Source organism: Pinus tabuliformis, chromosome 8 (genome assembly GCF_031772625.1).
Source record: "Pinus tabuliformis cultivar Carrire ecotype Pingquan chromosome 8, CPIR1, whole genome shotgun sequence".
Taxonomy (NCBI): domain Eukaryota; kingdom Viridiplantae; phylum Streptophyta; class Pinopsida; order Pinales; family Pinaceae; genus Pinus; species Pinus tabuliformis.
The window spans coordinates 1,115,380,765-1,115,403,609 of record NC_142294.1 but is presented as its reverse complement, the minus strand read 5'-3'; the positions used below and the strand labels follow the sequence as shown (position 1 = coordinate 1,115,403,609).

The 22,845-nt window shown below is 41.4% G+C and overlaps 1 protein-coding gene across 2 annotated transcripts in view; it reads left to right on the top strand.

Annotated features, from left to right (window-relative positions):
• The first annotated feature begins 6,903 nt into the window (after positions 1-6,903).
• The window catches only part of LOC149239248 (NAD-dependent malic enzyme, mitochondrial-like), a 525,613-nt gene continuing 509,671 nt past the window's right edge, over positions 6,904-22,845 (top strand). Inside the window, exon 1 of one of the 2 annotated variants that reach the window (XM_089373361.1) lies at positions 6,904-7,068. In XM_089373361.1, the coding sequence (XP_089229487.1) occupies positions 6,964-7,068 (105 nt within the window). In that variant the 5' untranslated portion in view covers positions 6,904-6,963. The remainder of the gene's footprint in view (positions 7,069-22,845) is intronic. The other variant, XM_089373362.1, reaches the window with a different exon arrangement.

Here is a 22,845-nt window from a genome sequence, read left to right as displayed (position 1 = left end):
ACAAATCCATGAATATCCAACACTCTGTCCAACCCTGGTCTTCCTTGATAGCACAAACCATAATCATTAGTGCCACACAAATATCTGAAATTATGCTTCACTGTTGTCCAGTGCTCCTTCCTTGGTTTTGACATAAACCTGCTCAATACTCCCACTGCATGTGAAATGTCTGGTCTAGTACATACCATTGCATACATCAGGCTACCGACTGCACTTGCATATGGAACACGAGACATGTCCTCTTCCTCTTCTTGTGTCTTGGGACACTGCTCAGCAGATAACCTCACACCTATAGGAATAGGAACCTTCACCGGTTTACTATCCTGCATATTAAACCTCTGCAGTATTGTCTCGACATACTTCCTCTGGTTTAACCAAAGCTTCCTCTTTGCCTGATCTCTTTTAATTTCCATGCCCAAAATATAGTTTGCAACACTAAGATATTTCATGTCGAATTTGGAGGATAATTGGGTCTTCAAATCCTGGATAATTTCTTTGTCATTTCCAACCAGCAACATATCATCCACATACAAGACCAGATAAATAGCACGGTCACCAATTACTTTAAAATACACACAGTGATCTGCTTTGCTTCTAGTGAAGCAAAGTCCTTGTATAAATGTATCAAATTTCTGATACCACATCCTTGGTGACTGTTTTAACCCATATAGAGACTTGTTTAACTTGCATACCAGTTCTTTCTTACCCTTCACAGCAAAACCTTCAGGTTGCTTCATGTAGATCTCCTCTTCTAGATCCCCGTGAATAAATGTTGTCTTCACATCCATCTGTTCTACCTCAAAATCAAAAGCAGCAACAATAGATAAAATTAATCTAATAGAAGCTACTGTGGAAACAGGAGAAAAAATATCACCAAAATCAATTCTCGGCACCTGGGAATAACCTTTTGCTACCAACCGAGCTTTGTATTTCTCTACCTTTCCTTCTGCATTTGTCTTCTTCTTGAACACCCATTTGCTGCCAATGGGTTTCCTTCTAGCCGACAACTCCACCAGAGCCCAAGCCTCATTTTTGTGCAAAGATGCCATTTCATCAACCATGGCCTCTTTCCAGAGTTTGCCATCCTTTGAATCTACTGCTTCCTTCACAGTTCTGGGATCATCATCAGTAACATATAAAGAAAAATTTGAATAGAAAGCAGATGGCCTATACCTTTCTGGCTTCCTTCTTTCTCAAACTGATATTCTCACACCCGGAGTTTGTGGCTCTTCATCTTCTGATTCCTCCTTTGATGTAGAGTCTTATTCTTCCTCCTTAAGTTCAAACTCTATCTTCTTAGGTTCCTTTGGTTGGACTTCATGTTTAATAACATCTTTTACCTCTCTGAACACCACATCTTGGCGATACACAACCTTCCTTGTTACTGGGTTCCAAAGCTTATAACCCTTTAAACCATCCTTATACCCAATAAAGATGCACTTTTCAGATTTACTATCCAACTTGATTCTTTTCTCCTTTGGAACATGTACATATGCATCACATCCAAATACTCTCAAATGTGAAAGAGAGGGTTTCTTACCAGTCCATACCTCTTGTGGAGTCTTATCCTCCAACACTGATGAAGGTGATCTGTTGACTAGGAAACATGTTGTCTCCACCACCTCTACCCAGAATTCCTGTCCTAACCCAGCACCACTAAGCATGCTTCTTGCTCTTTCCATCAACGTCTTGTTCATTCTTTCTGCAACTCAATTTTGCTTAGGTGTGTATGGAGTAGTCTTCTGTCGTGCTATACCACACTTCTTACACAATTCTTCAAATTCCTTACTACAAAACTCTCCACCATTATCTGTCCTCAACACCTTTATCTTCTTCTCTGTCTGGTTTTCCACCAGAGCCTTAAATTCTTTAAACTTGTCAAAGACTTCAGATTTCTTCTTAAGGAAATATATCCATGTATTCCTTGAGAAGTAATCTATATGATACATAGTACACATAATTACCTAGTGATGAAACCTTCACAGGTCCAAACACATCACTATGCTCAAGTTCTAATATTTGTTTCGCCCTCTTACCACCAAAGGGGAAACTCACTCGATTCTGCTTCCCATATACACAATTTTCACAGAAATTAAAATCCAGAGAGCTATTACTCATACCTTCTACCATACCTTTACCATGAAGTATTCGAAAGCCCTTCTCTCTAATATGTCCAAGCCTTTGATGCCACAACATGGTCTTCTCTCCAGAGATCACTAGATTTTCTGCTCCACTTTCAGGAACCACAAAATTGTTGCACCCATCAACAACAGTGTTACCTTGCAGCTTGTACAGAGTCCAATCCGAACTCCCGGCATCAATACCAGTGCTCCCTGAACCATCTTGCAGGTATCCTTCTCGAACACTGTTTTTACACCTGCATCATCTAGCTTTCTTACGGAAATTAATTTCTGGCCAATGTAGGAATATGCAGAACACCTAGAAGTGTTCTAAACCTTCCACCTTGCAACTTCAACTTTACTTTTCTGCGACCAATGATTCTAGCCTTCCTATCATCCCCTAAGAAGACATCACCACCATCATATTTCTCATACTCGCAGAACCACTCTCTATGGGGAGTGAAGTGAAAGGATGCACCCGAGTCAATCAACCATGCCTCATGATCTACATGTGTACTTGAAGAAGCCAAGTACACATCCCCACCTTCGTTTGAGGTGGTTTTCGCCTCTGCAGAAGGAGCATAATCAGATCCCTTTCCTTTGTCAGGAGCTTTAGATTTACAGTCCCTTTTGTAGTGCCCTTCCTTTCCGCATTTCCAGCAAACCACCTTTACAGGTTTTCCTGGAGATTTAGATCTACCTCTAGATTTAGATCTCCCACTCGATGACTTATTTTTTTTTTGTTCTAGGACCATCCTCGTACAGACAAGGCATCAGCATTCTGGCTCTCCATATTTTTCCGTCTCATCTCCTCTGTCAGCAAGGATGAGACTATTTCATCAAACTGCAAGGCAATTGCATTGCTACCTATTGCAATAACCAGACTATCTCATGAATCTGGTAGAGAACACAACAAACTAATGCACTTATCTTCATCTAAAATTTTAATATCAACAGACAATCACTGACTGACCACAGTATTAAATGCGTTCAGATGCTCTGTCACTGAGTCTCCATCTTTCATCCTTAGGTTATACAGATTTTTCTGTAGAAACAGTTTATTCACCAGAGACTTAGATTGGTACAAAGTCCCTAACTTGTCCCACAAAGCCTTAGCCATAGCTTCCCCTGATACATTCAACAATACTGAATCTAAGACACACAATCGTATTGTGCTCTTTGCCTTCCGATCCAACTTCTTCCATTCTTCATCGGACACTTCCGTTGGTTTAGTACCTGGATCTACCGTGATCCACTGGTCTTTATCCACCAACAGATCCTCCATCTTGAGTTTCCATAACTCAAAACTCTGACCATTAAATTTCTTGATCTCTATCTTTCCACTGCTCGCCATCTTCTTTCACCACTAGAATCGATCCCACAGATCTAACAAGGTCTACCATAGACCCAAGTGAAACCCCTCAACAACAAAGGTGTCCCCTTGAAGCCAAAACAACTTCGATACCAAATGTAGGTTTTAATCCCATACAGAAATTACCTACATGCGAATTCTAAAACACAGAAAATAAACAATGTGAGAACATAACATATAAAACACATATACACTAAGATTTCCCTTGGATCCCAAAACCGGGACTACTAGCTTGATTTTTCATTATGTTCCTTTTACTGTTACAATACATATTTATACATGTCGAAGCATCCAATACCATGGATCGAAAACCACCGCGTCCAAAACCATGTGCAAAAACCATGCACAAAACCATAGGTAGGTCTGCCCAACCTAATATAGGGTCCAAAAAAAATTTCCCCAGGGAAATGTCCTAGACTCCATAAAGGAGGGCTACCCACCCCCTTCAAGCTTCCTAAACAGGGGGGGCTGTCGCCCCCCCTGTGATGCCCCTGCTGCGTAATCGGTGCAATGAAGGGGGGGGGCTCCGCCCCACTCTAACCCCCCGGTTAACTACATGGGCTAGTCATGGAAAGAATATAACACAACCCAACATATAGCCTCTCATCTACAATGGCTAGTGAAAACATGAATCCTTCAAAGGACGTCTAATTGTGATAAGAAATCTTTATTCAAAAGCTTGGGAAACTTCATATTATGAATGAAGATTTGGTACTAATATGTTATCTGATTAAGATTTGCTTTTAGAAATTTGACTACGTGGAGGGGTCTTTCCTCTTGAATAAATCTTTGATTGGATTTGGCCACTTTTCAGATGAATCTTTGAAACTGGAAGCCCTTCTCTGACTTTTGGTGTGGTTTGACCCACATTTCAGAGAATCTTGGAAAAGGTATAAATATGTAATCTTTAGCTTTTGTCAGCCCTTCATGTTCCGAGGAGATGCTTTTTGTTCCCTCAAAGTTCTATAAATAAAGAGGAGTCCATTCATTCTCCTCATTCGAGTTTATCGAAAGTCTTAGAGTTAGTCTTGTTTGAGTTTCATAAGCTTGCGCAGGTATAAGAGGGTATATCTATGAACCTAAAGTGGTAGAACTCATGTTAGAGTTATAGGGTCTGTGTCTATAAACACTGCCAAGAGTGGCTCTAATATCTGTAAACATTGCAAAGTTTGGCTCTGGTTAATAAACCACTGTGTTATTATTGCTTTATGAAATTCAACCAAGGTTCATTTGAAGTTCACTTAGGTTTTTGGAGTTTCATAAATCCTCAATATGTCCTGTTAAGGAAAGAGGACATTAAAGGGAGTTTGGAGGTGAAGGCATTCAATCTATTTGAAGGTTCATGTAAGAGTTCGTGTAAGAGAGCGATTATGTGAATTGAAGCAAGCCTCATCCTCGTCGAGGGAAGCCTTTGCAACAAATTGCATCGATTTTATCGGTAAAAGAAAATTTTAACAATCCTTAGGGCACTTAAAGCTTTTGACTTGAAAAATCAGGGAATGAAAGATTTTTATGAGTATGTTCTTACCATTTGGTATCAAGAGTTTTGCCTACAAGGATACAATACTTTATAAATTCAAACAAGCCACTAAGATAAAGGGGTTTGTCAATGAATTTTAATGTTGCAAAGCTTAAAGATTCATTTATATTTGCTTTAGATATACATACATTTTTTTATTCTATATAAAAGAACACACATAGTCTTAGATAATGCCATTTGAAGTATCCACTTTAGTAGTGGAAATGCTCTCATAAAACTCTATTTATCTCTAGAAATATCATGTACTAAATTGAGAATAAAGAAAAAGGAAAAAAACAATTAACAAAAATAGAAAGAATAAATTAAAAGGCAATAAATTTGAAATAGGAAAAACCAAAAAAATTAATAATTTTGTTTTTTCAATAATTAAAAAGACAACACATTAAAAAATATTAACTAATAATATTTTTTCTCAACTTTTAATTTTATAAAAATAATTTAATAACATTAAATATCATTAATATATAAAATATAAATATAATAATATTATATATTAACAACAAAATATAATACCATCATATTGATATATACGAAAGTTATTAACGTTATACAACCCATACCAAGTAAAATAAATATATCAATGTTATACAACCCATAACAAGTAAAATAAATATATATGATATATTTATTTTACTTGTTATGGGTTGTATAATGATATATTTATATTATTTTATATATTTGTAAATTTTTAATTTTTAATTAATTATGTAAATTTGTTTTCAAAAGATTTTTAATACTTTTTAGGGATGGTAGATAATTTTCTTTTATCTTTTTACAAAAATCAGTTTGACTCTTTACTATGTATTATCTAACTTTTTTTCACAAGTCACTATAATGTTACATAGTACTTGTTTTATAGTAAAATAATTTTAGCTAATATTTCATTCCTTATTAATAATTTTAATTTTGTTGTTTTTCCGAGGAAAAAATCAAAACTTTTTATTAAGAACTATAAAAAGTTTTACAAGCAATAATGGTCTTAAGCCATCACTGGCTCAGAATTTAATTTTGTTGTTACATAGTACTTGTTTTATAATAAAATAATTTTAAATAATATTTCATTCCTTATTAATAATTTCAATTTTGTTTTTTTCCTAACTATTTTATGTTTTGAGTTTTTTTACCAACATTACAATTGTATTGGAGATTGTGATATTTGATTATTTAAGTGTATTTTTGACCACATCAATGGATTCAACGTTTAAAAAAAATCTCCAAAACACTTAAATTATTTACTATATTTTTGATAAAATTAACCAAAAAATATACTGTGGATTCTCCGGTAACTGGATCAAAAGATACAAACCACAGATCTCTTAAATCCAAAAAAATATACCAAACAATGATCTAAATTTTTCAAAAACATTATTAAAAAATAAAATTAAATCGCATAGATATGAATAAAAATCAAATTAATTAAAACTTTATTATATATTTTTAATTCCTAACTTAACTTTCACAGCTTCACATCTTATACCACTTTATATATATATATATATACAAGTTAATTAAATATTTTATTAGATATTTTGAGCGCACACGGCAAAACATTATGAGATATTTTGAGCGCACACGCCAAAACATTATGCAGGCCGATGTCGGTGACTCATTTGACTCATTTGACCTTATTGGTGAAGAACACAAAAAAAGATGAAACCAAAAGTCACATAATTTTTGAATTATTATACTCACTTGGATCCATTAGCATTGTTTTTATGCTTTGTATGTGGCAGTGAGTGATTTGTGGCAACAACATTGTCATTGATTTTTAAAATCGTGCTAGTGGCAACATTGACGGACACTGACACTAACACTGACGTGATGGGGTAAAGAGGCGGTGAACGTGGAGAATATAAAGAACTCTGCATTTCTTTATTATTCCCTCCTAGAAGTCTCGATTCACTCCACTGGACTGAATTCGTTCCGCCGACATGTTTTCGGATCAAGGAAGGTGTGCTGTGATAACCGAGGCCACGCGACCAACTATTGTCCACAGGCGGGGCCCCGACATTCTCCATGATCCCTTGGTTAACAAGGTCCGCTCACTTTCTTCGGAGATCTCAATGCTTTCATATGCAGTATTTACGTCCGAATTTAACGTGATTTATTTCAGTGGCCTTTTCAATTCATTTAAACTCTAATGACTAAATGCCTTACAATTTTCTATTTCACATAGATTCATGAAATACTCTGTATTGTTTATGGATTTATGTTATGTACCGAAAACATTAGATACGAAGGTGATCTACGTTATGACTTGAACTTAGGGAGAAATGAGAGAAGCTTATGCCCACTGTATTGTTTATGGATTTATTTTATGTACCGAAAACATTAGATACGAAGGTGATCTACCTTATGACTTGAACTCAGGGAGAAATGGGTGAAGCTTATGCGTCCTGCTTTTTGTGAAAATAAATTTTTTCAATTTCTATAAAAACTTGAACTTAATTTTATTTTAGATTTTAGAATATTTTCCGAATTTGATAAACAAGAGAGAATGCTTATAAAAATCTGAACTTAACTTTATTGTAAATTTTGGAATATTTTCGGAATCTGATCAACAAGAGGGAAGTCAAACAAGACAGAAGAAGAATCAAATGGTTCCTTATGACTTGAACTTAGGGAGAAATTGGAGAAGTTTATACACCCTTCTCTATGTGAAAAGAAATTGTTGCAATGCTTATAAAACCTGAACTTAATTCTATTGTAGATTTTGAAATATTATCTGGATCTATTAAACATGAGCGAAGTCAAACTAGATAGGAGCAAAGTCAAAGGGTTCATTATGATTTGGACTTAGGGAGAAATGGGAGAAGTTTATGCATCTTCGCTATGTGAAAAGAAATCGAATTCCCTGGTTAGGAATTCTCTGAGTAAGAAATTCCCTCAAGTGTCTCTCTTCTTCCTTCTGACGTCTTTTTGCCCAGCCACTGCCTGCAGAAAACTGCGTCTCACCAAAAAACCCTCTTCGCTGAAGCTTCTGCTGCGCTACTCCCTCTGCCGCTGACATATTTCGATCTGGAAATCCTACTGTTAGCGCTGCTATATAACATTGATTCTTTAAAAGCTGGAGGCAAACTCGGTCCTTGGTCGTGTTCAAAGAAGGCCTGTAATGGTTACCCTCCCCTTTTCCTTTACCCCGCTCATCCTCTTCCCATCTCCTTTTTCCATGCCTTGGTTAAAAAAACCATGTAAGCCCTTTTTCTTGAGCCCTGGGCATTAACCATGCCCGCGGGACTTCACGCCCCATAAACTCCCCACCTATAACCTCCATCGTCGATCGCTGCGCCCGATTCAACGGTTCCCCGTCACATCCGATGGAAAATCCGTGTGATCAAATCCTCGCCGTCCGATCATCTCCGCCGCGATCGGACAACATCTGCTCTCCCCGCGCTCGCGAAGTAACGACGCGTTAACGTGCGATGGAGAGTGTTTTTCCCCTCTCCTCCGCCCCCACGCGTCATGCGTTGTATGGCATCACGTACCATTGTCCTTTTACCACCTAGTGTCCGAAGGTGGTGCGATCAAAACCACTTACCGCCCGGTCCTCTACCCTCGCCCGTTAACCGCCTTGCGCTGCCGCCGCCCGACGACCATTGGATCTGCCTGCCTGTGATCCAATGGCTCACGATCATCCCGCTCCCGCCTCCTCCAATATCCCCGTTGACTCATCCTAGCCATCTATCCTCCCAATCCAACGGCTCGTCCAGCTCCTCCGTCTTGCTCGTACACTCGCCATGCAGTCCGCGTCTCTGAACTGTTCCGTGCTTTCGAAGGACGAAGGTGATCAGTCTATCAGTACCAGCTGCATTTGTTCCTCAACAACCGCATTCAACAGGCAGTATGGCCGAGAAGGAAAAGGATAGAGCTCAAGTAGATAATTGCATTTAACAGTTATGGAGCTTCATCCTATACGGCGCTCCAACTGCTCGAAAGGACAATAGAGCACAAGAAAAGATCAGATTCATCCACTACACCAAGCAAACCCACTCAGAAGCTCCATAAGGCAACTAAATGCGGTTGGTGGCCAATTATGGCCTCTCCATACTTAGAATGGCCGAGTGATTTTGTATTGAAACTCTATATATACCCAGAAACAAGATGTAATCAGGGTTGATGGTTGTTGTTTTGATGTAAGGTTCAACTTCTGGAGACTGTAACTATTTTGGCACTTGCAGCGTCTCGTCTTCATTTTCAGCTGATACAAGCTTCTTTTGTTGTTAATTGCTCACTTTTCATTTTTCTTATGTTCTAAGCGGTGCCTGATATGTTGTATCTCTGAGCTCTTGATGTTTAGCATTAGAGAAGTTGTCATCCTATCTCTGTGTTAAAGTCTTGTATGTATCAGTGAATGAGCTATTCAGGTTTCTTTTCATCTAATGCCAGAGAGCTGTCATTGTGTGTGTGCATAGGGAATTAGATTTGCAGATTTCTTTAGTGGTTGCAGCCGGCCATCACATGGTCTTGTGCATCTGCTGGTGTGGTCAGTATTCTCCATATTCACCCAATCCTTAAACTGTGAATAATTGGTGGTCTAAAGCCTTGTAATCTGGGGGTGTTCACGCATGTCTGGAGTTAAGCTAAGTAGAAGTGGTTATCTGGCTTGAACAAGCATCATTCCTTCCATTCATCCATTTGCAACAATAAGTTGAATTTGTATGTTCCCGAGCATCTCCGAACTACAACCTAGGAGAGTTTCTTGGGGTGATAACATTAATTGGCGCCGTTGTCGGGGATCGAAGATTGAAGCTCAGCTTCCCTGGGAGAACGACACAGTTCCAGCCCTGATGATAAACAAGTCTGGACACATTTTTGGTTGTAATCATCTATCTGGCGACTCAACTGGAGGACCAACCTAGTGGCGACTCCACATTACAGTTCTGGCTCAGTTTGCGAGACATACTCGGAGAAATCCTCAGAAATCACCAGCTGACCCAGTGCCTAACCCTGAGAAGATTGTTAAGCAGAGAAAAACATCAAAGAAAGGAGCATTAGGATCAGGTAAGCCTAAAAAATCTTATGTATCTCTGCAAGAGAAGATTTTAGCTGAGAATATACAGTTTGAAGATTTAGAGCCTAGTATTGTTAGTAAAGAAATACCCGCAGAGACTCATAAAGCTCCTTGTTCATCCAGTTCCCCTTTGGATCTCAATGCAAAGAAAGCTTCCCATACAGTCCCTCATACTCCTTTGTTTCTGTCATCTGTTTCATTGCTCCCTACTGTTTAAACTGCCAGTATCCTTCCACCTATCCCAGTCATGGCAGGACAGCGGCACCCACAAAGATGGAAAGAATCATAGCTGTTAGGTATGGACCCTTGGTCTTGCTTGTTCCTTTGAATGCCATGCCTGTAAGAGAGTATCAGAAATATATGCCTAAGTTCACTGGTACAGAGGGAGTAATAGTTGAAGAACACCTTGAATCTTTTTATAGTTATGCTGATAACCTAGATATCAGTGAAGATGATGTGTGGATGAGATTGTTTGTTGAGAACCTTGATGGAGAGGCTAGAAAGTGGTTCAGAGAATTGTCCCCTAGGTCTATAGCAGACATTGAAGCCTTAGATGATGTGTTTTTAAAGCATTGGGGAGATAAAAAAGACTTGCTGTATTATCATACTGAGTTTGGAAACCTCAAGAGGGAGAATGGGGAATCATTGCCTGATTTTAATAAAAGATTTAACCGTATGTATAGTAAGATACCTGCTGAAGTAAAGCCTACTTCCACCTCTGCCAAACTCACCTATGCCAATGCTTTTGACTCTGATTTTTGCCTGCTTTTGAGGGAAAGAAGATGTGCCACCCTAGCTGAAATGCAGGATGCAGCTTTAGAGGTGGAATCTAATATTTTGGCTGCAGAAAAGCTCAAAAGTCATGCTGATAGAAGGAGGCAGAGGGGTGAGGCTTCTTCTTCAGAACCTAAATTAGACAAAATGACTAAAATGATAGAGTCATTGGTTGCTGAGATATCTAAGCTGAAGGTTGAGCAGAGCTCTGGAAAGGCAAGGCTTCCAAACACATTTGCTCCAAGAAACCCAAATCCATTCAAAAGAGAAAATGAACAATTGCAGATCATTCAGAGGGGTAAAGGGGCCAATGAAGAACAAAGAGTGAAGGCTCCCTTCCAGAACGTAGTCATGGAAGAGGAGCAGTTTGAAGAAGAGGATGAAATTCATTGCATGGAAGATAAGGGCAGTGTTGCTTTCTTGACATTGGCTGCCTATGAGGAATCATTACTCCAAGACCAAACCAGTCAAGAGTGGGACAGAGAGGCTGTTCTCCAGACTGATGAGCAAAGATATAATCTGAGGTCAAAAGGAAACAATGTCAAGGAGAATCCTGCCCAAAGAGCTGCTGTCCCAACAGAGCAACAAAATATCAGACAAAAGAAGCCAGCAGCTGATCCAGTCATCCTCAAGACACCAGCTCAAGAGGTAAGAGGTCCTGACAATTCCCTTTCCCCTTTTAGTTTTGAATCAGAAGTCCAGAAGTTAAAAATATTTGTGCCTCTGATAGAACTTGTAAAGAGTGAAGTTTCTAAAAAGCCTATCCTTGATGTTCTTGAGCTAAAAGCCTCACTAGCCTCCACTGACTACGTCGATTTGCAAGATGATAACGCTGCAGTTGTGCTTAGCCCAATGACTGAACCTGCTAACAATAGCTCCCCGTCATTCTATGTCTCCTTGACCATTCATGACAAAACCCTCCATAATTGCCTGCTAGACACAGGGGCTAGCTACAATTTGATGCCAAAAGCTGTTATGGAAGAGTTAGGCCTCGATATTACCAGACCATATCATGATTTATTTTCATTTGATTCGAGAAAGGTAAAATGCCTAGGATTAATCAAATACCTAGCCATTACCCTAACTCAGTTGCCCATGAAGAGCATGATTATGGATATTGTGGTAGCAGATGTCCCTCCCAAGTTTGGCATGCTGTTGTCCAGAGGGTGGATTAAGAGACTAGGTGGGACATTACAAAATGATTTATCTTATGCCACTGTCCCAGTTTTTGGAGGGGAAAGCAGGAGATTGTACAGAGAAGCACAGTTGGCCTACATCATTAGTGATGAGAAGAATCCTTCTAATCATCCCATTTATGCTGTGGACACCGATTTTGGAGCATGTATCCTCCAAATTGAAGAATCTCAAAAGGCCTCATTGCAGCTTAAGAAACCAATAGTTCAGGCCGAGGGAGAGCAAGGAAGTCAGGTTTGGGAAATGTTCTTTGATGGAGCATGTTCTAGGGAGACTGCAGGAGCAGGGGTGGTGCTGATTTCTCCAAAACAAGAAAGCACACATCTGTCTTTTAAGCTGGCTTTCCAAGTCACCAACAATATAGCAGAGTATGAGGCTCTGATATTGGGCCTTAACGCAGCTAAAGACAGAGGAATCAGAAACATAAAGGTGTTTGGAGATGCTGATCTTATCATTCAGCAAGTAAACAAAACATTCCAAGCAAAGCACCCAAGGCTGAAAGCATATAGAGACGAGGTATGGAGACTCAAAGATTCTTTTGATAGTTTTTGTATCTCATATATCCCTAGAGTCAGAAATCAACTTGCTGATTCCCTTGCTGTGTCTGCTAGCATGTTTATTCCTCCCATGCCTCCCAGACTAGTTTATGAAGTTCAAATGAAATATAGACCATCTTTGCCTGATAATGTCTAGCATTGGAAAGTTTTCGAGGATGATGATGAGGTGAATAGGTTTCTACAAGTCATTGATGAATTCTCTGAAATGCGAATTGATCAAGAGAATGAAACTTTGGAAGAAAATCCCCAGTCCCAGCTTAGAAACAAAATTGGCAAAAATAGCATTGTCCAGCTGCCCAACAATCACATACCTAAAGGCCTAGTTCCCTTAGAAAAGTTGTTTGACCAGAATGATGTGCCTTATAAAGCTGCCAAAAAAGAAGATCAATTTGCAGTCTATAGGCATAATATAGGGAGTCCAGGTCATCCAAGGTATGTAAATCTATCCACCCATTTATCTGCTGCCCAGAGTTCTGAGTACTGCAATTTAATGAAGCAATTTGCTGATGTCTTTGCCTGGGAATGTAGTGACTTGAAAACATATGACAAAAAGATCATCCAGCATAAAATATCCTTAAAGAAAGACACTATTCCTTTCAAGTAGAAGCTGAGACCCATAAACCCTTTACTCCTTCCTTTGATTGAAAAAGAAATCAAGAAGTTACTGGCTGCCAAAATCATAGTCCCTCTCCGATATTCAAAATGGGTGGCCAACTTGGTGGTGGTGAGGAAGAAAAGTGGAGAAATCAAGCTTTGCGTTGATTTCAGAAACTTAAACAAATGCTCTAAGAAAGACAATTACCCTCTACCTAAGATGGAGCATTTGTTGCAGAAAGTCTCAGGAGCCAAGGTAATGTCTTTCCTGGATGGTTTTTCAGGGTATAAACAGGTTGCTGTACATCCAGATGATCAAGAGAAGACTGCATTCACCGGTCCTTGGGGCACTTTTATGTATTCCAAGATGCCTTTTGGGTTGATGAATGCTGGAGCCACCTTTCAGAGAGCCATGGATATAGCATTTGTAGAAGACAAAGATAAGTTTGTCCTTGTCTACCTTGATGATATCACAGTGTACTCCAGTAGCCATCAAGACCATTTGCAGCATTTGAAAAAAGTGTTCCTAAAGTGCAGGAGGTTTGGGATTTCAGTCAATCCTAAAAAGTCACAGTTTGCTTTAGAAGAAGGCAAGTTGTTAGGACATGTTGTTTCTGCTGCAGGTGTTAGAATCGACCCAGAAAGAGTAAGGGCAATACAGACCTTGTCTATCTCGAGATCGAAGAAAGATATCCAATCCTTTCTGGGCAAGATCAATTTTGTAAGGAGGTTTATCCCGAATTTTGCAGAACTTGTAAAACACATTACCTCCATGTTGAAAAATGGGTCAGAAATCAAATGGACTGATGCAACAAGAAAATATTTTGAATCCATCAAAAGGGCTATTATGGAAGCTCCTACTTTAATCAACCCAGATTACAGCAAGGAATTCCATATATTTTCATTTGCCTCTGATGACACCCTTGCAGCAGTTTTGATGCAAGCAGATGAGGAAGGCTCAGAGCATCCAGTGGCATTTTTCAGCAAAACCTTAAGGGATGCTAAGCTGAGGTATGATATCATTGAAAAACAAGCATATGCTCTTATAAAATCTTTGAAAGCCTTCAGGATTTACATTTTACATTCCAAGATAATTGCATATGTGCCCTCTGCTTCAATAAAAGATGTCCTAACGTAGCCTGATGCTGATGGAAGAAGGGCTAAATGGATTGCAAAGCTTATTGAATTTAACATAGAACTGAAGCCCACCAAGCTTGTCAAAGGTCAGGGCCTTGCCAGATTGATGGCTGAAGAAAACTGTAGAATGCTGGACATAAATCTCATAAGCACGGTCTCAGAAGATGGACAGGCAGCAGGAGAAACAACTGAACCAGGGAAAAATCAGTCATTGGCAGAAAATATAGCTTCTTGTGAATGGTATTCTGCCATGGCTCAATTCTTGCTGAAGCTAGAAATTCCTCCAGGCCTTAGTTCAAGCCAAGCCAGAACTATCAAGCTCAGGGCATCCAAATATTGCATTCATGAAAACTTGCTCTACTGGAGGGACCCCTCTGGAATTCTTTTGAGGTGTCTGGACAAAGAACAATCCATGGAAGCGATGCAGCAGTTTCATTCCAGCATATGTGGAGGACATCATTATTGGAAAACTACAGCCCACAAAATCCTCAGGGCTGGGTACTATTGGCCCACCTTATTTTCTGATGTCTTTTCGTTTGTTAAATCTTGTGACAGGTGCCAAAGATTTGAAGGGAAGCAGCGCTTGAAGTCCCTGCCCTTAAAACCCATACATGCTAGTGGCCCCTTTCAGCAATGGGGCTTGGATTTCATTGGATAAATCAATCCACATTCCAGTGGCTAGCACAGATGGATCTTAGTAGCCACAAATTACTTCACTAAATGGATTGAAGCAATCCCCACCAGAAAGGCTGATCACCATGTGGTCATGAAGTTCTTAGTAGAGAATATCTTCACCAAATTTGGTTGTCCACATAAACTGGTTACGGACAATGCAGCAGCCTTCACAGCAAAAGAATTGGTGGACATGTGTGACTCAATGGGCATTAAGCTAGTTCATTCCACCTCATACTACCCTCAAGGCAATGGTCCAGCAGAATCTTCCAACAAGACCCTGATAAGGATAATTAAAAAGCTGTTGGAAGACAACAAGAGGAATTGGGATTCTAAGCTCAAGTATGCACTATGGGCTGACAGAGTGACCACTAAGAAATCCACAGGGAATTCTGCATTCAAGTTGGTATATGGCACTGAAGCTGTATTCCCAATTCAGTTAACCCTCCCTGTGGCAAAGTTCTTGCAAGAAGAGCAGAATGAGGAAGAAGACATGGCAAAAAGGATCATTGATTTAGCAGAGATACATCAAATCAGAGAACAATTGGTTGAGAAGTCTGCAGCACATCAAAAGAAGATCAAGGAAGATTTTGACAGGAGGACAAAAACAAATAAGTGGGATGCACTGAAAGAGAATAAAGGCAACCATGGGAAGTTTGATGCTTTATGGACAGGGCCTTTTATCATTTCTCAGATCCAAGGGAACAATACTTTCATGTTGCAAAGTATGGGAGGAGAAACAGTTTTTGATGGCCCAGTCAATGGGCGGTTTCTGAAAGTTTATGTTATTTAAGGCATTTAGCCTTAAATTTGTAAATATGTTATTTTACCAGTTTTAGTGTAGGCTCAATTAGACTCCATGCCCAATGGAACACTAGGAAATTTTGTTCATCTAGTTTTGACAGGTAAGGCATTGGTCTGCAGTCCTTGAGACCTCACAGGGAGGATCTCATCCCCAGAAGGAGCCAGTGTTAGCACTGCTATATAACATTGATTCTCTAAAAGCTGGAGGCAAACTCGGTCCTTGGTCGTGTTCAAAGAAGGCCTGTAATGGTTACCCTCACCTTTTCCTTTACCCCACTCATCCTCTTCCCATCTCCTTTTTCCATGCCTTGGTTAAAAAAACCATGTAAGCCCTTTTTCTTGAGCCCCGGGCGTTAACACACAAAACCCCATAAAACCATGCCCGTGGGACTTCACGCCCCATAAACTCCCCACCTATAACCTCCGTCGTCGATCGTCGCGCCCGATTCAATGGTTCCCCGTCACATCCGATGGAAAATCCGTGCGATCAAATCCTCGCCGTCTGATCATCTCCGCCGCGATTGGACGGCATCTGCTCTCCTCACGCTTGTGAAGTAACGGCGCGTTAACGCGTGATGGAGAGTGGTTTTCCCCTCTCCTCCGCCTCCACGCGTCACGCACTGTATGGCATCGCGCACCATTGTCCTTTTACCACCCAACATCCGAAGGTGGTGCGATCAAAACCACTTACCGCCCGGTCCTCTGCCCTCGCCCGTTAACCGCCGTGTGCTTCCGTCGCCTGACGACCATTGGATTTGCCCGCCTGCGATCCAACGGCCCACAATCATCCTGCTCCCGCCTCCTCCGATATCCCCGTTGACTCATCCTAGCCGTCTATCCTCCCAATCCAACGGCCCGTCCAGCTCCTTCGTCTTGCTCGTACACTCGCCATGCAGTCCGCGTCTCTGAACTGTTCCGTGCTTCCGAAGGACGAAGGTGATCAGTCTACTAGTACCAGTTGCATTTGTTCCTCAACAACCACATTCAACAGGCAATATGGCCAAGAAGGAAAAGGACAGAGCTCGAGCAGATAACTGCATTTAACAGTTATGGAGCTTCATCCTATACGGCACTCCAACTGCCCGAAAGGACAGCAGAGCACAGGAAAAGATCAGATTCATCCACTACACCAAGCAAACGCACTCAGAAGCTCCATCAGGCAACTAAATGCGGTTGGTGGCCAATTATGGCCCCTCCATACTTAGAATGGCCGAGTGCCTTTCTATTGAAACTCTATATATACCCAAAAACAAGATGTAATCAGGGTTGATGGTTGTTGTTTTGATGTAAGGTTCAACTTCTGGAGACTGTAACTATTTTGGCTCTTTCAGCGTCTCATCTTCATTTTCAGTTGATACAAGCTTCTTTTGCTATTAATTGCTCACTTTTCATTCTTCTTATGTTCTAAGCGGTGCCTGATATGTTGTATCTCTGAGCTCTTGATGTTTAGCATTAGAGAAGCTGTCATCCTATCTCTGTGTTAAAGTCTTGTATGTATCAGTGAATGAGCTCTTCAGGTTTCTTTTCACCTAATTCCAGAGAGCTGTCATCTTGTCTGTGCATAGGGATTTAGATTTGCAGACTTCTTTACTGGTTACAGCCGGCCATCACATGGTCTTGTGCATCTGCTGGTGTGGTCAGTATTCTCCATATTCACCCACTCCTTAAACTATGAGTAATTGGTGGTCTAAAGGCATGTAATCTGGGGGTGTTCACGCATGTCTGGAGTTAAGCTAAGTAGAAGTGGTTATCTGGCTTGAACAAGCATCATTCCTTCCATTCATCCATTTGCAACAATAAGTTGAATTTGTATGTTCCCGAGTATCTCTGAACTACAACCTAGGAGAGTTTCTTGGGGTGATAACACCTACCTCTCTGTCGACTCACTCAGAGAGAGATTTACCACGAAAATCTAACTCTCCTGGCCTGAACTGCGTAATCCCCTTGGGGATTTAAATTGATGCCTCTACAGGAATTTCGAACTCCCTTCCTCCTTCAACGCTGGGCTCTTCTGGCACTGCTCTCTTGTTCCACCTGCAACTTTGATACCATGTGAAAATTTGGATGCCCAAATTTCCACTGCAACAACTGATTATGTTTCTTCTATTTGTTAATTCCTGAACAAATTATTTACTGTTTCCTACAGTAAACACCGAAACTAATACACTGCAGCTTTCACCATTTAAATAGAATGCAGAAACAAGAAACTGAATAAGAAAGAAATACAACACATCTACACAGTTATTTTTTGACAAATGTCCCTGAAAAAACCCAATGCGGGAAAACTGGTGCAACAACTCTAAGGGTTTTATTATTATGCAATAGTAATTTCTGAATACAATCTCTGGATGCCTTCTCGACAATCCAGTTACAGAGAATATCACTGACAGAGAGATAAGTGAGGTTACCTCACACTATCATTGGAAATCCTGGCTAATCCAACCACTAAATGAACTGCCCTTGGCTGCCTCTGCGCAGTCACTACGTCAGCACAACGTCACAATCTTTGGGGACTGCGTCACTCCTCCCGGCTGATCAATTTGCCTAAGAGATTCTGACTTCTGCTCTCCCGGTCTCACACCTCGACTTCCAACTACAAAAATCGATCTCCTCGGCAAATTTTCGGACTTCATCAAGCCTCTGCGTCAACCCATGTTGCCTCTGCATGGCTTTGCGTCAGCTTCTCTGGCTTTGTGCTGCCTCTGCTGGATCTCTCTCTCTTTCTTCTCTGCTGAATATTCTTTGATCGGGAAAGTTTTCCCTTCAGATACTATCCTCGCCCCTCACTGCAAAAGACCACTATCGAAAATCTCTCTGGCAACTGCTCTGCTTTAGAAAATCGAACTTCTGATCTCCCCTCTGTGTGTTCTCCAAGTGCCCCTCAAGCCTCTTCTTCTATCTTTCTATTGGACAACTAAAGGCCCAGATTAACTTCTAATCAATGGCTTCGATCATTTTGGCTTGATCCTTGTCTTCTTCTAGAAATTACACTCACAATTTAGATTAATACCCATTAATTATTTTAATTTCCTAAGTTTAGACTTAGGGTCCCATTAAAAATAATTAATTATTTTAATAAAACTGTCTCTGGGTGGAATTTCCCAAAATGATTTATTGGTATTGGAGAATGCATGTGTCTAAGTCTCCCTGCAAATTTTGAGACTTAGAGCACATCCGATGCTACCAAAAATCAACATGGGACAACAAGGACAACCTATAAAGAATTGCCCAATGGTCCAAGTGGCAAACGAGAACCAAAATGAAGCTTTGATTGTTATGAGGCAGATTCCAGGGAAGGAATTGTTAATTTTTTTGATTGTTCTATGTTTTATCAATTACTTTAGCCCAATTTATCTTTTCATTAACAATGCATCCAATTATTAGTAGTATAATCAATCATAAATGTAACTAAAGAAAGAACAATATATGCAGTGATAGAGAAGACAACAACACAACCATAAGAGACAATAGATTGGTCCAAGACTAGGGAAAAACCCACAAGGGGGAAGCCCTTTCAAATCTTCTTCTTTAGTAGATCGTCATAAAAGGATTTTAGCAGTGAGTACAATGAGCCCAATACATATGATTTGCAGCAGATAACAATAAATCAAATCTATAGATCTACAGATCTGTTATAACAAAAGAGAGAAACCCAGATCTACCAGGTCACTGAAGTCAACTGAATCCAAGATGTCAAATCTAGATCTGAACTTTGGTCGCCCTCATCACGATTGATTGTGTGCGACTGAAACTCCTTGGTCGCTCTCCCTATCACTGTATGTGAGCTACTGTGACTACAGGGTCGCTCTCAGGAGGTCTTGATGCGAGCGATTGTGGCACTGAATTGCTAAAACCCAAAGTCGCTCCCTTATCGTCGCTGTGCGAGCGACTAAGATGGCAAGGTCGCTCCCTTACTGATGTTGTGCGAGCGACTGAGATGGCAGGGTCGCTCCCAGGGCTACCCTGTGTGAGCGACCGGGGACCGGAGCCTTCCAATTTGCCTATGAACCCAAAGTTTCTCTCACTCAACTGTCTTCGAGCGACCAAAGAGCAAGAGTCGCTCTCTTGCCTACTTTGTGCCTGCGACTGGGGATGAAAAACTTCTGTTCTGCTCCAGTGACCGAGATCCAAAAAACCCTAACCCAGGGCAAACCTTTCGCCTGTAATTTCGAATCCTTTATGAACTCCTTCTGATGAGCCTGTGCGAGCCTAAAGAAAATAGAAGAATAGAAACATGTCTTGATCAAGTGTGTTGAAATGAACTTGAGGTCGCTGTTGGAATTTCCTAGTCTAACTGCTAGAAATCCTTCATATACTTTCTGATTTATTTCTTCGTACTTATTCTGTTTAATTAACAAGTTATTTACCATGTAAATACTGAAAATAAATACAAGTACATGCTCAACACATTACAGATCATCAACTGAAGGAAAAACAAGCACACAAGTGACACCGTTGTTTTTGGACTAATGTCCCTGGAAAAACCCAATGCGGGAAAACCAGTGCAGCTATCTGAGGGTTTTATTATTAAGTAGTTTCAGAATACAATTTGGGTGCCAAACCGGCTCACCCAACAGAGAATGATCTCGGTAGTAGTACCTCTCAGTTGGAGACAAATATTCCGGCTAAAACTCTGGATGAACAATCCCACAACTCTCAGCTCCAATCTGCCCCATGAAATCTCCAGCGTCTGCCTCTAGGGATTGCGTTAGCCTCTCTGGCCCAGCGTCACCCCAACTCGCCCTGCGTCAGCCTCTGGAGGCACTGTGTCAACCTCTAGAGCCTCTGTGTCACCCACGCTGGCTCTCTTTGGCACTGCGCAGCTCCTGGCTGCCTCTGCATGGGCCCTGACTAGCTCTGCGTGGCCTCTAGCTGGCTCTACGTCCCTCTCTCCCGACTTCTGCGCTGATGCTCCCGGTACCCTCTCTGCCTCTCTGCTTCTGTATTCATTGCCCCTCAGCTACAACTCTGATCACTCCTTCAATTTCCTCAGCAAGCCCTGCCCCAGAAAATCGAATTCTTGATCAACTCGGTGTGTTCTCCAAGTGACCCTCGAGCCTCCTCTTATACTTTTTTCATTGACAATTGAATGACCAAGATTAAGTCCCTAATCAACGGCTAAGATTAACTCTGGCTTGATCCATGACTTTTGGACGCTTCTAACACAGTTTTATATTAATTCACATTAATATTTTATTTTCCCTAAGTTTAGACTCAGGGACTCCATAAAAATATTAATTATTTTAATATCTCCCAAACTATTTAGAATCTTCCCAAACCATTTATGGGTATTGGAGACCTCATGTGCTTTAGCCTCTCCACCAATCTTCGTGGCTAGAGCACATCTGATGCTCCCCCAAATCAACACTCCCTCTTAGCGAGGACTGTGCTCTAGTAATACTCCTCACTGAGCATCACCTTGATCATCCAGCATCGGTCCTTGTGCTAATGCTAGGCCTGCTGCCCAACATCCGCTGCACTGTTGCATCATGTACTGCTGCCCATGGCCCTGCCACTGCCACCGCTGCATCTGTACGACAACCCCTCTCTTCATGCTGCATCGTGCTGCCCATAGCACTGCCACTGCTAACTGTTGCACTGCAACTCAGTTACTGAGAAGTAAGTAACTGATCTCCCAACTCTGACATCTCTGTCAGGCTAGAGATACTCATGATGCTGAAACTCCCTCAGTCGCTGACAAGTGCCCCTTTTTTGACCTTTGCGCTGTTGCAACAAATCCATGCATCTCACACTGCTGCCTCACGCTGTCCTAGGAATCTTGCACTGTAGCTCCCTTTGTCGCTCCATCTGCATCGGTCTCTACTGACATTCGCTAGTACTGCTACTCCTCTTCGAGGCTCCCGTAGCAAGGTATAATCCAAGAGGCTGGGTACCTCGAGGATCCTACCCCTCATCGCGTGTAGTCCGTCTGACTACAACTCGATGTCTCCCCACTTCCTCTCAAGTGGCGTGTGAGCACTCATGGCAGAGTCATCATCTGTCTCCACTTCCTTCTCCGCCCTTGCTGGCACAGCTTTGGTCTCAAAAGCCTCTCCCTTGCTGTTCTTCCTTGGACATTGGCTTGATTAGTGACCCAATTCCCCACAGTGGAAGCATTTGACCTTGGAGAGGTCCTTCTTCTTCGTTTCTCCTGCTTTCCCTCAAATGCTAGGGCAGCATCCTCCTCTTCCTCCTTCTTGATTCTAACCTCCTTGCTGCTGCTTCTCGCCTTGGTTAGCCTTCTGATCTCTTCTTGATGAAGAGTTGATCTGTTCTCCCTTCTGCATCTGGTATGACCGTAGCTAATTTTCTAGGAGCATCTTCCTCTGCATGGAAGTACGCTGATACAATTTTGTCAGGGCCTCCCACATCGCATTTGCCGTGTCCTTTTCGGCAATATGTGGTACTACATGGTCCTTGACTCCGTCAAGGATGATGCTCTTGGCCCTCGCCATTGCCTCCTCGTACTTATTGTTCTCATCTGGTCAATTGGGATCGCCATCGTCTTCAAGGCAAAGTGCTTGAGACGATTTCTGTCTAGAACAGAGAAGATTCTAGCCTTTCAGACTACGAAGTTTGAGGGTCTGTCCAGTCTGTCCTGGTCTCTTACTCCGTTCATTGCCATTTCTCTGCTCCTCTACTTCCCTCCTGGAAGTTCTTGGTGTGACTCCCTTTGAACCTCGATTTACCTCCTGGAAACCCCTCTGCCAATGTCGAGATGCCCCTACTCCAATCGTTAGTGCAGCTGCACCACTGATCCGGATTTCTTGGCTAGAAATCCTCGGCAACAACTCCCTCCTCTTTGGTCTTGCCCTGTTAGGTACTATTCTGACCACAGTACCGCACCAACTTCACTCCGCAACTTACCAACAGCCTCCGATGCCTCAGCAAACTGAAGGTTAGAGCTTCTAGGCTCTGCGCAATCCTGACACCAGCAAAATCCGCACCTCTTGGCCACAGGCGTCAATCCTTCCTGATTGAGAAAGATGTCCGGGCACTACGTAGGTCAGGTCTGCTCCTTTCTGCCACTGCGCTGACCCTCCTCCCGGCTCAAACTTGATGACGTAGGC